The 17,224-nt window shown below is 34.6% G+C and overlaps 1 protein-coding gene across 9 annotated transcripts in view; it reads right to left on the reverse strand.

The window, feature by feature from the left end:
• Positions 1 to 17,224, reverse strand: part of CACNA2D1 (calcium voltage-gated channel auxiliary subunit alpha2delta 1) — a 496,546-nt gene that overhangs the window by 31,003 nt on the left and 448,319 nt on the right. For 5 of the 9 annotated variants that reach the window (XM_082399323.1, XM_082399322.1, XM_082399319.1 and 2 more), the window contains 8 exons: positions 15,956 to 16,032; positions 14,648 to 14,668; positions 13,908 to 13,968; positions 6,289 to 6,386; positions 3,340 to 3,427; positions 2,175 to 2,237; positions 1,387 to 1,490; positions 400 to 486 (listed from right to left, as the gene is read on the reverse strand). In XM_082399323.1, coding sequence (XP_082255449.1) covers positions 400 to 486; positions 1,387 to 1,490; positions 2,175 to 2,237; positions 3,340 to 3,427; positions 6,289 to 6,386; positions 13,908 to 13,968; positions 14,648 to 14,668; positions 15,956 to 16,032 — 599 coding nt within the window. The remainder of the gene's footprint in view (positions 1 to 399; positions 487 to 1,386; positions 1,491 to 2,174; positions 2,238 to 3,339; positions 3,428 to 6,288; positions 6,387 to 13,907; positions 13,969 to 14,647; positions 14,669 to 15,955; positions 16,033 to 17,224) is intronic. The other 4 variants (XM_082399325.1, XM_082399324.1, XM_082399321.1 and 1 more) reach the window with 1 other exon arrangement.

The raw sequence follows: 17,224 nt of genomic DNA on the forward strand, positions 1-17,224 counted from the left end.
CCCAATGATGGAAACTTAACTTTTCATGTTTAAATTATTACAAATATTCACATCCTTGCCCATATCTACTTTTGTATCTTTGAAATGCTTTATAGGATAGACTTCTGAGTGGAATTGCTGGATCAATCCAGCATTTAGAATTTTGAAATACAACACGAAACTGACTCCCTAAATTTATGTCAAGAGTGTATAAACATACACACTTCTTTGAAAACTCAACTCTTATTTTATCCCCAATCTCATAGGTAACTAATTGTGTTTCATTTTATTTTTCAAATTTGACTTTATATTGGTTGAAGCTTTCTGATAGCCTTCCTGATAAGCACTGCCAGTTGATAATATAAACAGTAGGTCACATTTAATTTTGGTTGTGTGTATGTGTACAATATATGTGCTTACCTGCAGGTTTAAGAAGTTTTCCTTGGATGTATATTTCTACAGCTTTGCTTACCATAATGCCTGATTCATAAGCACCAGGTCCGCTTTCTAAAAAAAAAAAAAGGGAAAAATAGACCTATCTAGATAAATCAAATAATATTAAATTTATTTTAATAGGTACAGGTGGATACTGTTTTACTTAAATGTTCTAGCATAAATATGTTATCAAGAAGTGGTCTCCTCTTCCCTTTTCTTCCTTTTTATAGCAGGCTAATTAGAGTGTCCAGGAATTGGTTTGCATTAATTGACTTTGGAATGAGAATTACTCAGCTTGGCTGTATCACTCTCACAATAAAGGATGCACACCAAATCCCTGCTTTATGACACTTACTACAATACTGGGGAGGCTGCTGAAGTAAAGCAGAAAGATTGATTTTAGATTCACAAAACTGCTGTAAAACTGTAAAAGATACATATTCCTGGAAAAAACTGAAATTCTCTGAACTTCAGTTTCCCCATTTGTGAAAATGGTGATGGTAAAACCAACCCCCAGAAAGGCTGAAGGATTAAATTAGAAAGTTTTAGGGAAAGAACCCAATAAAGTATTTTAAAATATAGGCTATTATTAATTTTTATAAATGTTATGCAACTAATACTGATTAAAGAGCAAACTGATTAATTACATTTTTAAAATTCATTAAACATTCTTAAATATATTTGCAGTTTGTGAAATGAGGGATGATCTATATGTGTTTCAGTGTATTATGCATGCCTGTAGATATGCTGTCTTTACATTACTGGGTGGCTGATTTCTTGTAGATGCATTTTATTTCCTCAACTAAATGGATGCTCTGTCCTTCCAATGTCGTGCATATGGTATATGCTTAATGATCACTATTCTGAGCAAATAACATAAAATATATTGTTTGTGTGGGGGGAAGCAGGTAGTAGCAATAATTTATTTTTAAAAAAGGAATTGAGATGGCTGAATTCTAAAGCAATACTTACTGTTAAAGTACGGAGCAGTGAAAACATAGTTATCGTTATCGAGACTTCTTTTATAAAAGCTGTCCTCATATGTTTCTGGGTTTTCTTGCCAATTTTCTCCAGCCCTAAGGAGGAAATGGGTCATCATTTTTATTCTTTAATCTACTCGATAACTTAGTTTTCCCTTTGTGGACACCACTGAACTTTACAGATATGTCTGTATCTCAGGTACGTCTAAGGAAGTTAGTGGTAATTGATGGTGTAAATGACATTCACTACTAAGCAACAGATCTGCTTAGAATTAAACTAAGGAGCAGAAGAAGCTGACGTCTAGTTTTACTCTGCCATTTACTAGCCAGGTAATTATAGACAAGTCAGTTAATAAGTCAATTAATATTAATAAACCTACACAGCCCACTTTATGGACTCTTCTGAAGATAAACACAGATAAAATCCATAGAACAGTGCAAACAATGACGTGCTATGCCAATATTGCCAGTCGACATATTCGTAATAACCGTATCTTCATTTAACCAGGTTAGCTTATGTCTATGAAGAGAGAAATCTCTTTGATAACCTCTTCAATGTTGTAATATATATGACAAGCAAAAACATCACTGAAGAATCATATAATAGCATTTTTGAAAGAAATGGAGTATTTTAATAATTAAGTACTTTAGGTAAATTCCAATTTAACTACGAATAATGATCAGTTTCTCTGAAGAATGGCTTCCTTATACAGTAAGGTACAGATCCTTGGAGAAGTCCTTTGTAATCCAGTAATTTTTACAGATGCTATTTGAACTTACTCTTTGGGATAAACTCTGGTAATACCACCATCAGTCACAACAAACCGTGCTTTCACTCCCTTGCTGGAACAGAAGACAAAAGAAGGACATTTTCATTCAACTTATTCTTTGTAAGGTATTAGTTTAGGTGTTGGTGGTACAAAGTGAAACAGAATGAGTTCCTGAGATAAAGGAAGCCAAAGTAAATGTATCAATAGATGTAAACCATGTTTTAATAAAACATAGTTTTTAGATATTTCTTAAAATATCTAAGAAATAGTTAAAGGCAGGATGCTTAAGGAAGACATTTCATAAGAAATAATGAGATAGCTGCATCCTGAAGATGGAATGGGAGTTAACACAGATGACAGGAAGACATCACATGTAAAGAAAAGAGTACATGTAAGGGAAAGCTAGTGAAGAGTGGTAGTATTTGGTGTAATAAAAGCATAAGGCATGAGGTGAGAAACAACAGGAGGTAAAGTTGCAAGTATAAGCTTCTGAAGCATGGTCAGCTCATGAGTGATCGTGAAATCCACGCTGGAGAGGCTGCTTCACCTTCACCCTGAAGTTATTAGGGCTCTGTTTTAAAAGTGAGACTCTGGAAAGTATGAGTTACATGGAGAACAGCCTGGGGCCCGTGGGCAGAGGAATTGGAAGCCCTAAAGGCAGAGACATCAGCTGCTGTGATTTCTTAGAAATGGAAAACAATCAGAACCCTGAGTATGAAGAAGAGAGGAAAACATTTTTAGAAACAATATTTAGCACTTGCTGGTTGATTGGAAATGGGGCGGAGAAGAGACTGGAAAGGAGAACCATCGTCAGATTTCTCCATGTCTTGACTGGCTGTAGGGCAGGGCTACTAGAAAGCTAACTGAACATTCACTAGAAGCCCTAGTTTACCACCAACACTGAGACACACGCAAGCACACCTATTTACTTTGGTTATTCACACTGCAGTGTATACATGCGTAAAGCTGAGTAATGGTAGATGTTAGTCCTGACACACAACCACAACTGAAAATTCAAGTTGTCAACAACTGCAAAATGGTTTTCTTGAGAAACGGTTATTAAAGATAAATAATAAACTTTAAATTTATGAGACCTGTTTTCCAAAAATTTCCCCAAGAGAAGCTAAACCGAAATACAGAATATATATCTTTTATTAATAAGAACAAACACTTACATGTTTTTCTGCTTACTCCAGTAATTTTGGACAAGTTCATTTGTAAAGCCTGCATCCAGCAAGACTCTATTAATCAAGTCCGTATTGCCTAACACGGAAGAAGGAGAGCCTCAATTACACCCACATAGTTTAATTAGGATAGTAATGAAACAAACATTTTCTATTTCCAGATGCAATTTAGAGTGGATAATATTTCTATGAATTTAAAAATGTAACCTTATTAATTTTCTACATTTTTTATATTGTTCCTCTTCCATTTTTCAGGATATGGACAAAATCAGAAGTGGAAAAACCAATTCTAAATGAGGCAAATTATTTTGTAAATGCTATCAAAAGGATAAGGATTCCAAAGTATCATAATTTCACAGACAATTTTATGCCTAAGTATAAAACTATATAATACATATAGGGTTTTCTTTGTTTTTTTGTTTTCTGTTTTGGGGCCAAGGAACAGAATAACTTATCACAGACCAGCACTGCTCCAAGACCGGCTTTTGGAATCTGTTGGTACTGATGAAAGAGCACAGGCTTCAGGCTGTCACTTCTGGAGTAACTGAAGAGAGTATTAGCCCAGGTTTGAAGGTAATGGAGGGAAAAGATGACGAGGACCAAGGGTCAGTGAATACACTCTCTCAAACAAAAAATGTTGCCTTCTTCCCTTTCTCTTGGCTCCTCTGCTCTAAGCCCATAAAGCTCTGAAATAACCTACACGTACCGACTGAAACTTCACACTTCTGATTTCATTTTATTCAGATACGGAATATATGGTGTTACTTAATATTGTGTTACCACAGGAGCTGGGGGTGGCATAGGCTAGAAAACATTTTAGTTCCTTTTAATTATTTTACCTCAATGTATCTTTCACTCAAGATTAAAGGATCAATTTAATCCATATTTTAGACTTCAATTCATTCTAGGAACTTTTATTACACTATTTTAGAAACAATCACTATAAAAAATAATCCCTTTGGAAAGTGAGTGATATATTTTAATTCTTAAATCCTTTTAATTCTTAAATCCTTTTAGGTAAAACAAAAGAAACCATTATCTTAATCTGTAATATAAATCAATGTTACAAGTAATTTCATAGTTTGATTCATATTTTCATTATGCTCTAAGCCTAAAATCAATCTTGAAATCTGTCTCCTGCAGCTGGTTACATGCAATAAATAGATTATTAGTATTAAGCTTTACCGTTTTATACATATACACTTTTCATTTTTACTTTAATTCAAAAATAAAGAAGAATATGAAGAAGACAACCACCCTACAGCATTCACATTTAGGTAGGTTAATAAATTAACTTAAACAATAGGTGAGAATTGTAATTTTACTGATGGATTAAGTACTTTTATAAAGCAAAGTTAAACTTGACTGTACCGCTTTTAAAAAAAACCATTTAGGTCAGTTACATTTCAGTCACTGATATCTACTTTTAGAGTTGGTTTTACAGAATATTGATAACATGAGGTAAAGTATGATTGAGAAAAATCTATAACACTGTCAGAGGAAAATAGAGATTATTTCATAGCTATTAACTCTTTTATAATAAAACATCTAGTAAGTTCTCAATTTTTTATATAATCATCTCAAACATTTCCCATAGAATTATAGGGGAGGCAGAAAAAAGTTAACTGAAATGAAGGAAGAGACTGAAGAACATAAATAACACTATGGATATTAGCGCTATTTTACTAAAAGTATTTTGTTTAAACATTTGTACTTCTCTGAGACGAGACATCCAATTAAAGGAGTATTCAATAATCTTATTATTTCAGTTCTCTTTTGGAAATAAATAATAACACTGTAAAGGTTCTGCGCAGAATGAGCTCACACTGAGCAGAAAGTTTTGAAATCACGCGTGTTCAGGCATGATCAATGCAGACTTCACCCACCCGTGACAGGTTTCCAGAGCGGCTCTTTCAAGCAACTGGCTAACTCGTCTTAGAGGTGCTCAGTAGTTATTTCTTACGAGATAAATATAAGCTTGAGAGACAGCTTTAAGAAGGGATTTTCTTTTTTTATAACTGAGGAAATGCTTTATTTAACCCTTCCTGATAGCAGGAGAAATAACTTTTAAGAAGAAAAGAAAAAGAGAGAAGAAGGACGAGGGAGAGGAGAAGGGAGAAGATGGAAGAGGAGAAAGAGAACAAACAAGTCATTTATGTGTACTTTTATCTTCAAGTTATATTTACTAAGGTAATTTTGGCCAGGCAGTTGGTTTTTCTCTCTTATTTCCTAAGTATACTACTGCCTTTTCTCCTGATAGTACTTTTTAATACATAGGGTAATTTTAGGAAGAAAAAACAGTTAAGATTTTTAAATGTTTTAAGAGCCCAGAATCCATAAATCTCTATGAGGTTTCAGAGTATAAATGATGCAGATTTCTCTGAAAGACAAATAAAATTGTTAAAAACTAACTACTAAAATGTATCCATTCTAACTTGATTTACTTCATAAAATGGGAAATTATCGATGCATATTTTTTAAGATTAAAGTTAACTGTGATCAAGATAAAACCCCATTGTTATGTCTCTATTTGTTGTTTTTATGCTATCCATGTTAAAACTCATTATATAAATTGGAGGATATAAATAACTTGATTAAAATGTGTTTTCCTCTGCATAGAGGAAAGAACAATGCAATAAAGAATCTTCAAAAGATCATTCCAAATTAAATTTCCCAAATTTGAGAGGGACAAGGTAAGCATATACTATTTACATCTAACCATTTGCAAGTATTGAATACCTGGCTTTGAACATTGGATTTTACTTAATAACAGAATGAAATTTCTGTAATATATAAAAAAATAAGGGTCAAATTGTTACCATTAAAACTTCAAAAAGTAAATAAATAAACCAGCATACCAACAAACTAAACTGAATCACGATTTGACTACTTCGGATATAACCACAGTGAAGCAATTATTGCAAATTAACGCATACTTACATGATGGGTTGTTCGGAGTTTTTCTATCGATAAGCTCATTAAAATTTAAAAGAAATTCGGTGTTATTATCTGATATTTTAAGATCATTGCAGTAATCTCTGAAAAAAATATTTTAGGATATTAGGCGTTAAAATCACAACTTTACAAAAATGTACACAGTAAGCATAGGTAGTGAAAACATTTAATTTTTAAACTTTTTACTATCTGCGTGACTTTGCAAGCTGTTGAATTCTGGTTATCTCCATTTCCTCATCCCTATAATGGAATAACACTTTACCATCAAGTGGTCAGGATTATATATTATATATTAATATACATTAACCATTTGAACTCTGGACAGAAGGTGCCCAATAAGTGTTGGCTTCTGTTACTCCTACTGTACTATTGTCATTTTATGCTGTAGGTTAGCAATTTACATATAGAAATTAAGACTGAGAAATTTAAAGATATCTATTTATCAAATATCTACAATAAACCCACTATGTTAACTTTTTTTGAGAAATTACTATTTTAAAAAAATCGAGTAAAATAAAGTGGCATTGATTTAGCTATTTGCACATATCTGTAATTACTGACTTAAGAGAATACAATAATGTCTCTGCATTCAGGTGACTGCAAGATTGTTTTGGCACATGAAAAAAGTAAGTGCTCACGCAGATCATCAGTTGGAAAGGAGAATTATTTTAATAATCTTTTCAGATAATTGTGGGTGTTCTTTTTTCTTGAGTAACACACTAAAACTTGATTATTTGCAATTTCTTGATTCGTAATTTGTGATATGGACTCTGAAACAATACCAATGAACATTTTGTACTCTGTTATATTAAAATTCAATGCGCCATCTTACATTTTGAATGAATCTTTTACCCATCATGATTTTTATCACATCATAAATTGGTTATTTGGAAGATATGAATAATGCAGATGTTCCAAACGGTAACATATTTTATTACACAATAATGAAAATTCACATTCATTAATAACATCACTGATCTCACCAGATAGGTCTATAACTATTGGGAAGCTGTCATGCTTACAGTAATGAATATGTAACTTTCCTAAAATTCTAATTTTTGTTGAAGTTCAGGTTTTGTCATTGGGAACAAATACTTTCAGTTGTTTTCTTCAAAGTAAAAGGCTCATTTAATTGATTTTTGAGAAAATGTCTGCCAAATACCCAAGTCTGAATAACCACAGCTCCTCTGTCATTCATTCTTTCTAGTAAAGTGATATCTCATGGAAAAAAAGCAAGAAGCTCCTATTTTAGCTCTCAATTCACACAATTTTTGGAGATAGGCAAGTTACTCTGGTAGGCAGTAAAACTTCCTTTTTTTTTTTTTTTTTTTTTACACAGTATTAAAAGACATATACTCACGGGTAAACCTCAATAAAATTAGTAATTCTTACTGCTTTAATCAAGGATATTTTAAAGTGACACTGGCTTTTTCCCCAATGTAGGTGCCTGGCAATGAAGATTACAGTGGCTACCAGTGGTCTTTAGTACCACTGTCTTGATTCCTGATAAGGTATCAGCTCACCATTGCTTTTGTACTGTCACTGCAAATGTCAATATGATGAAAAACACAAATGCCATTTAACATTGTTAGGAAAATAGCTTTGTCCTTGCAGATTCTCTGAAAGAGACTTTGGAACCCACAGGGTTCTATACTTTGAGAACTGCTGTCCTAAGTGTTTTGGAAATTAAGAATAAATGTAAGGCAACATAAATATTATAAGAAGATTGCAATTATAATAACTAGGTTAATACAACTAACAGACTGGATAATCAAATATTCAAGACAAAAATGCAATCAAAAAGTAAATATTTTCAGATGCAAGGCCATTATCTAAATACAAAGCTGCAGAGAGGAATAGAATGTCAGAACTTCCAAAACAAGACTTCTTGGTTCATGGAAAATTTTTGTTTAGAGACAAGGTTTAAAAAGTTTTCATAATACCCATTAAATTATTGACAGAGCTAAAGTTGACTTCTTCCCACAATGCTATGCTTTTTTGGAAACAACACTAGCCTGGAAGTCAAAAGGCCAATACATTGAACTAGGATGGCACAGAATTAGAAGCTGATGGGAAGGTTTTAAAAGGATTAAATAGAATGTTTTAGAAGGACTAAATGAAATAATTATTAATAAAATCATTAATAAAACATGGAATTTAAAAATTCCATGTTATTATCTAGAAGGCATTTCTAAAATTATCTTTTAATCATTTAGTTCTAAAAATAACTTTATCAGAAGGTAATTTAATATTTTAATAGTGAGGAAACTGAGATTCAAAGATGTAAAAAGATTTACCCAAAGGCACCTAACTAGCAAGTGGTCAAGCCCTGAGGGGAAGCCAAGTCTTCAGATCCCTAATTAGTGTTTTAACATAACCTACACTGTGCTTTGAACTTTCACTCTGTGAGCTTTTATAGTCACAAAGCTTCAGGCCAAAAGCAGCTTTGACCTCTACCAATAGAAGGCTGTCAGTGTTGTGAGCAGTTAGTTTAGACAATATCATCATGTTTTGTTTTGTTTTTGTTTTGATCCTTGTTGGCTCGGTTGTGCCCAACTCTGAAGGAGTCTAAAGATATTATTGACCTTTTGATGTATCGTAATGGCAAAAGCGGTGAAAGTGCTGTAACTACCATTAAAGAGAGTTGTTGAATCAGGATGTGAGCAGAAGTGAAAGAATTTAAACAACTGCGACGTGAGAAAACACAACGCTGAATGTTGTGTCAGGGAATGAGTTCTCCTGTGATAAGAATGAGCCGGGACAACAGAAAGTTACCCACCAGGCAGACCAGGGTGCCTATGCACTAGGTAGTAAGTAGCAAGAGCCTGACTGAAATATTTGGGATGCGAATGTACGTCTAGACAGACAGAATCAACATCGGTTGCCTGTTAGCCTAATGATTGTTCAGCATAGGCCTGGGATCTTGACAACTGGAGATAATCAGCATTTCTTAAGATCTCTCCCAAAGGAACCACCCCAGGAAAGTGCATGACAGGCAATAACTGTGGTTAGCACAACTGCTGAGTTCCCTCAGGACGTGTGGGATAGACTTTGCTGATAAACTTTCTATGAGGCACTGTTTTTCTAAAAGAGATCAATTTTACACATATTGAGCATTACTTTTCTGGAATTTTTTTTTTTTTCCCCCTAAAAAAGATTAAAGTAGCAAGGTGGAGAAACCTCTGGATGACTTTAAAGGAACAAATTCAATTTCGATTTGCTGAAAATACCTTCAGGGCCTCAAAGCTATATAATCTTTTTTGGTCACTTTGTGTTTCTGACCAAAATGGGATTTGTAACTTAAATGGCTGTAAACTAAAAGATGTTTGGTATTAGAAATTTGGCAAATTATATATTTCTAGAATACTGAAAGTCAGTTTGTTCTCATTCTATTCCACGAACTTACATAGGTCATACATCTCAAATTAGCATTGAATTACTGGTGATCACATACTTTTCTTTCTTATTCTAACTTATCTTTGAAGTGCTTTCTCATTTCTTATTATCCAAGAAAGATAGAAAAATTAATCCATGTTGTAGACTTTCATCCCTATGACTGTAATTCTCTTAAAGATAGGAATAATGCTCCACACATTTGTATTCTCCATGCTTTCCTTTCCAGTAGTTTTCAAAATTTAAGGAAATTGCAAAACCCGAGTACTAATTAGGATCAATGAGTTTAATTATTCAAGAATTAACAAAAATGGTTCTACCTTTAAAATTCATGAGCTTTCTTCAAATTATTTTAAAATAACTGCTTTTTAACATCCTTTATTATTATTATTATTGGCCACACCACACGCCTTGCGGGATCTTAGTTCCCCAACAAGGGATTGAACCCAGGCCCGTGGTAGTGCGCCAAGTCCTAACCACTGGACCGCCAGGGAATTCCCATAACATCCTTTATTAAATAACTATCCCTCCTCCTCTGACCTCTTACTATAACCATCAATAATAATAACTAATATTTATTTAGAGCTCATGTCATACCAAGAGCTATGCTAAATATTCTGCATGCAATATTATCTCACTTAAAGCTTATAAAAACTGTACGAGGTAGGTATTATTGTTAGCACCATTCTGCAAGTAAAGAAACTAAGATGCCGAGAATCCGAGTAACACAGCTATGACCATGAAAATCTGGCAAACAGATCCTGAAAGTCTTTCTCTAGAGTTTGCTTCACTGTTTCCCATTAACAACAGTGACAAAAACATATGCCGGGTGTTCTATACTACATAAATGTCTCCCTTTTCTCACCAATTTTTTCTTTATCCTAATTTTCTATCAGTTTACTTTCCACAAATCTTTGAATACACATCCAATCCTCACGTTTCCAGGAAATGTTCCCTACAAAAATATTTTACTCAGCTGTAGTGGACATTCTTTTGAGATTCCCTGACTAAGTATCTGCATATTCAGTGTAGATATTTATACCTTAGAGTAGCAAGGAAACGGATTCAAATCCTGTATTATTTAACATCTCTAAAACTGTTTCCGAATCTGTGAAATAGGATAATATATAACACTAATTTATTACAGAGCTCTTTTGAGGGGTAAATATAATCAAATCATACATGTAAAAGGCTTAACACGTGTTAACTGGGGTGAACACTCATTGTTTCTCCCACAAGCTACAACATTTCTTCCCTTCTCTGCTATTTGCTCCTTCCCCGAACACACAGGTGAATTCCAGTCTTCCAGCCAGTCATATTGATATTGAACGTGACAGGCCACAGAAACGATCCATATGCTAACGCTTGCTGAACTATAACAAAATCCATTGTCTGTGAATTGGAAATTGAGATTGAGAGATATATTTATCTTCTCTGGGAATTCCTGCACGTTTACCATGCTCGGAGGGAGGGTCTCATCAACACAGGGTGCCCAGTATCTCAACCTCTTCTCACCCCTGTGCTACATTAATATTCTGCTTCCCAGCTAAAACTAGTTTTAGCAGTGGTCCAAAGTTACTTGTATCAAAAAACTGCTAGTAAGATTGCAGGTATTATAATTAATAATATGATTTTTAAAATACTTTTCATACATTTATAGATTCTCCAGTCGTCAACTATTTATGAGGCCCCCACTGTGTGCCAGTCAGTGGATTTGATATTGAGTATTGAATGGTAAGTCAAATAGATGCCATCATGTCTCTGTTGGAGAAAATAAAATGAAGTGTGGCCAGTACTCTAGTACGGGAAATACAGGATTCTATGAAGCAGTCAGCAAGGATGTCTAACCCAGTGATGATGGGAAAGAAATTCCCAGATCAAGGAGCTTTGAAGTTGGAGTTTGGGAAGGACTGGAGGTGTGTATGTTCAATCCAAAATAGAAAAGAAAATTAGTGGATGAAAAGCAGTAAGGAGGAGAAAACAATGCATTTTAGGAAATAAGAAAAGTTTAGCGTGGCTAGACTTTAAAGCAGAGGTTGGCAGACTGTTTCTTAAAGGGCAAGAGGGTAAATGATTCAGGCTCTATGGGCTAAAAGGTCTAGGCCACAACCCCTCGGCTCTGCTTTTGTAGTGAAAGCAGCCACAGGCAATACATCAACAAATGCCTGTGGCTGCGTTCTAATAAAACTTTACGTATAAAGTTTTATACGTAAAACTGCAGGCTGTAGTTTGTCAGCCCCTGATTTAGAGTATAGGGGACCACACGGGTAAACGGGGACCTAGTGACAGAACATGTGAAAGCTATCCTATACAGTATCGATTATCATGAGGATAATACTAAGCCACTGGTTAGTATTTAACAGATGAGAAACGTAATGTTATTGAAAGTTTAGAAACTCCCTCTGCTTACAGAAAGGAGACAGAAATTGGAAGTAAGGGAGAAATACTGGAGGCAGGGAGGTCAATTAGGAGGCAGCCTTAGTAGTTTAAGTGAGGAAGGCACTAGTCTGAACTAGAACAAAGGCAGCAGAGTTTGACAGACATACTTGATACTCATAAGATAAACTCTATGTGGCAAGACTTGTTGATCGACCAGAAGTTACATATAAAGGAAAGGGAGCAAAGACATCTGTCAGGTTTCAAGACTCGGTATTTGGGGAGGACAGTATTTTTGTCACTGAGGGAACACAGAAAGAAGAGTTTTCCAAAGAGGACAAATGTTCAGGAGACCATGAATTTGAAGCACCTTGAAGAGAGATTCCTATTAGGCTCCATAAACATGAAGTCTTATATTAAAATATGTAGGGTAGGCATAAAGTCTGGAAATAGATAGATTGTTTGATCTTATATTATAATGTAAGGTCAATAAACCACATAGTATGTCTAGTTTGTTTCTAGATGTTATCAACATCCTGCAGATTTGGGAGCCATCACCCCAAACTGTAGACACGGAATAGTGGACGTCTGTGGTATGTCTGTAGACTCAAAATAGGAAGATAAGAGAGCCCAGGCCAGCAGCTTCATATGAGTGATGTGCACAAGAAGGGAAGCTCATGAAAGAGACTGAATATGCAGCCAGGGAGGGAGGAAGAAAACCAGAGAAGCATGTCATTAAGCAAGAGGAGGCAGAACGTCAAAGGGTGGGATCAGCAGTGTCCAAGACTGAAGGCAATTCAAGCAGGAAAACTGCTAGAGGGCAGAGTCACTCACAAAGCCAGAAATATGCTTTGTTAACAGAGACTTCTCAAAAAGTTATATATATTCCTTGCTTTCAACAAGAACCAAAAATTCAGATAGTCTTATGCAGAAATAAAAAGAAAGAATAACTGAGACCAATTTTTAGGAGCCTTCTTAGAGCAATTTCTTTAAGCAGGAAAAATTGTGAGAATTGGATACTACAAGCTTCTGAATCTATTTTATTCAGTAGCCTAGGGTAATAGGAATTCTGTTGATTTGTATTATTACATGTGTCTGATGGAGAGTGGGAGTCAAAAACTAAGGAAAGAAATAGAAATAAAGAATAATCTTGGATTCTTGAATGGAGTTTCAAATAATTATAAGAAAATAGAGGTAGAGATGAAGATGTATATTAGAGCTAGGGAAGGGGGATTATAAGCGAGAGAAGTAAAATTGGTTAGGAGGAAAAAGAATGCTAATCTTAGAAATTATGTGAGAAAATCTCACTATATAAAAATATATTTTCCCAAAAACTTGTGTTAAAAAAATCAATGATGTTAAGTCATTCTATGAGGCATACACATTCTTGTATATATATATATACATATATGTATATATCTGTACATATCTATGCATATCTATCTGTGTGTGTGTGTGTGTGTGTGTGTGTGTGTAGAGAGAGAGAGAGAGAAAGTGAGTGAGAGTTTGTATGTGTATACATAGTCACAAATGCAAATTCACAACTCTTCATTTTTGTTGGATACACTGTTGGTTCCAACAAAAACAAAACCTCCGTCTGTCCTATTCAAGCTGTATCCCCAAGTCAGCATATTCTTTAGCACACGGCAGCTGCTAAGTACCTGAATGAGTAAATGAATGAAAGAACAGCATTCTCTTTCAGTTTTAAAGTTATTGTTTCCTTTGGTTCCATAATTTGGCATGGCATAATCCAGAGCAGTCTTGACCCCAGCTCAGACCTGTTCTTGAAGGCCTACGTATTCACAATGACCTATAAAAAAGAAAACAAAACCTACCTTGGTGCTATGAAGGTATAGCCAGAGTCTTCAAAATTATCCGGCTTCAGTGTTTCTGAATCTGCAAAGATAATGTTATAGGGTTAGACAAACAATGCGGAATATGCACCCTGAGATTTGATGTCAATAGGAAGGCATTCGAAAAATAACCTTACACGGAAGAATAAAAGTAGACTATTTCCATCCTAAACTGAAACACATGAATGAATATAAAGATCCCCAATACTTTACAGTAATAAAATCAATTTTAATGTCATAACATGGATTACAACAGTTATATCAAAGACAATGTTAGGTCTATAATTTTCCCATTTACTAACTAACCCTACTATAACTAAGATATCCTTTAAAAAGTGACTTTTGTCAATGTTACACCAGAGGTATTTATTTAAAATGCCAAATATTTTACCAATATTATGATAAAGAAAATGCTTTTAATAAACCCATTAATGTCTTTAGTGAATTAATAGCATTCTTCATATTAGTATGAATGAGTAAGTGGAAGGATAAAAACACACAAGTATTTAAGTTTAAGGAAAAAAAGCAGAAAGTGAAATAGGTTACATATATAAACACAAGCATATTCTTTCCCCCTTTTTTGCCACTAAGGTCTGAGTGATCATGGAGGAAAATCTAGCAAATGAGAAGCACAGAGGATAGTATCCAATAGGAATGGAAATATCAGTGGAAATGTCAAGTGTACTAAACAAAAAGAAATTGAGCAACAAGAAAATACTTGCCCTTCATTCTGCCCTTTTTTGCTGTGAAAATCCATCAGAAAGAGAAAGCAGGGAAACAAAAAAAAAAAAGAGGGTAAAAGCAAAGGGGGGTCACAAACAATATTTTATTCAATGACTTTCTTGAATAAAAATATTGTGCATAGATCAAAGGTTTATTTATGTACAGCTGTAGTCTGGAAGAAAAGACACATATTTTTGAAGACTGGAAAATATGTCCTGTCAATTACTACTAGAGCACCCTCTTTGTACTGTGGTTATTTCAAGGGTCTGTTTTGCAAAGTGGCTAACGCAAGTGCAATACCAATGATGCTAGCCTATAAACAGAAGCATTTACCCATCATCAAAGACCCACTAGGCACCCCCTCATTTATCAAGTGAAGAACTAGCTCATGCAAAGTTGGTGGTTGTTAAAAGACCATCATATCTATCTATCAAGTGAAAGCGGAAATATAAAGGTCTAAATTACCACAATGTACAGTGAGAACCAGGACTGCGGAGAGCAAAAAAGAACTGACCGAGAAAGGAAAGAAACTGTAGTTCATGTACAATCAGAGGTAAAATGTATATTCATATATATATGCATATATATATTTTACTTTATCGTAACAGACAAAATTTAGGCGGTTAGGAATAATTGAGTGATATGCAAAGGATATGATGGTCATTTTACTTTACTAAAGCTAGTCACCCAAAACAAAATAAAGATTAATAATGACTTGAAGTATGCACTAGTGTTAATAATTACTCCACATTCCAAATGACGCTTAAAGAAAAAACCAAACTGATCCATTTGAGTTACTGAAGACATTAATTTGGATAATTAGAAGAAAGTTAATTGCCAAACCAAAGCCAAAGACCAGTGCAATTTAGTTTATTCCAACAAAGTCGACGATGTCGAGCAAAATATCCTTCTTGCCAAATGCAAAAAAAAAAAAGAAAAGGAAAACTTTACTACTACCAGCAGAGTGCCGTGAGTAGAGACTCTGTGAAACATTTTGTGCCAGCTAGCAGACCCTTAAAACAATAGCAACAGAGGACACAGCACTGCAATGATTCTATGAGCACAAAGCAAGGCAGGGGAGGGTGGCAGGGACTGCCAGTGAGACTGGAGTACCTGCTCATATTCTATCCATGTAGAACACTTCTTGTTCCTTGCATGTTTGGAATGGGTTAGAATCATTGCTGTTGATCTGGTAATAACACCCACTAAAATGTATAAGCCTTGGGTATTCCAAAGTCTAGACGTATTTAAACCTCTGGTACTAGGAGATAACAAACAGACCCTGAAGTCGCTTTCACAGTACTTACATCTGGCCTGAGTTATTGTCTCTTCTATTTTGGCTTTTATATAGTAAAAACTGTAGGTTGGTAATACCAAGGCCAAACTGCAATAGAAACAAGAGAAGCATAAACACAAACAAACAAACAAAAATGAAACATAACTTAAAAAAAAAAAGACACATCAAGTTCATGGAAAATCCAAAGATCTTCCTCATGGGAAGGAAAAGACATATTACTTTGACAGGAAAATGCTTTCAGCAAATAGGGTACTTAATCTGGTCTTGCCATCCAGTTCTCTACATCGTAGAGAATCAGAAGAGACACATGGAAAATAAGCTACAAAATGCGCCCATAAATCAGCTGAAGATGAAATGTCATGGATACTGTATTTCCAGAAAACTATATTAAAATACTTTGTGGGCAAAAATAGAAGAATACTAGGGCTACGTTTAAGCAAAGTAATTATATCATGCCAATTGGCTATCTCCTCCCTCATGAATTATACATAATGCTACAGTGCTTGCTAGCAAATGTACACTGCTAAAAATTACAAATGAAAGAAGTATTATTATCATTACTAATTACACAATGCATAAAATCATCTGAAATAGTCTGTTTTGAGGGGTTAAATACCTAATATTGTACAACTCTTTCCTAGGCAATTTCCCCCATGTCTTTTGGAAGGGAAATTCAGATTCCTTTATAGCACTTGCTCATCCAATTGGTTCTTACCCAACAGTGTAACTGTATTTATTTCAAGTTCATTAACTGTGGATATTCCATATCATTTGGTAGATTGCTGTTAGGTACAATAGGAAAAACATCTTGACTTTAATAGTTTACAAGAGCCATGGGCTACTCTAGTCCCATGGTACATGTACACACTGGAGAAAAGCTCCAGTGCAAATCTTAAGCCAAATTCTGAACATTTTAGACGCAAGGACTGTCAAATAAGCCTATCATCCAACCCTGTCTTAATATGACTGTACAAACTAAAAAGCTGACAGGCAGGTAACCGCACTCATTTTGAAGCCGACAAGTAATAAAACACACAAAATGTTGGAATTGTTAAAAGATATCAGAATATTATGCACTTTCCCGTAACAACGGCATGTGTGTAATTCTTCTACTCTCACAATGGCTGATACACATGTGCAGAACATAACTAATTATTCCATATCCATACTTACAGTTGCAAATGGCCTCTGCTATCCTTTGAGTACAGAAGGAAACTAACAAACTAATGCCAAAAATGAGGTTATCTCTAAGATTCCCAATGCAACTATTATTAAAAAA

Source organism: Balaenoptera borealis, assembly GCF_965194805.1.
Source record: "Balaenoptera borealis genome assembly, chromosome: 7".
NCBI classification, from domain to species: Eukaryota; Metazoa; Chordata; class Mammalia; order Artiodactyla; family Balaenopteridae; genus Balaenoptera; species Balaenoptera borealis.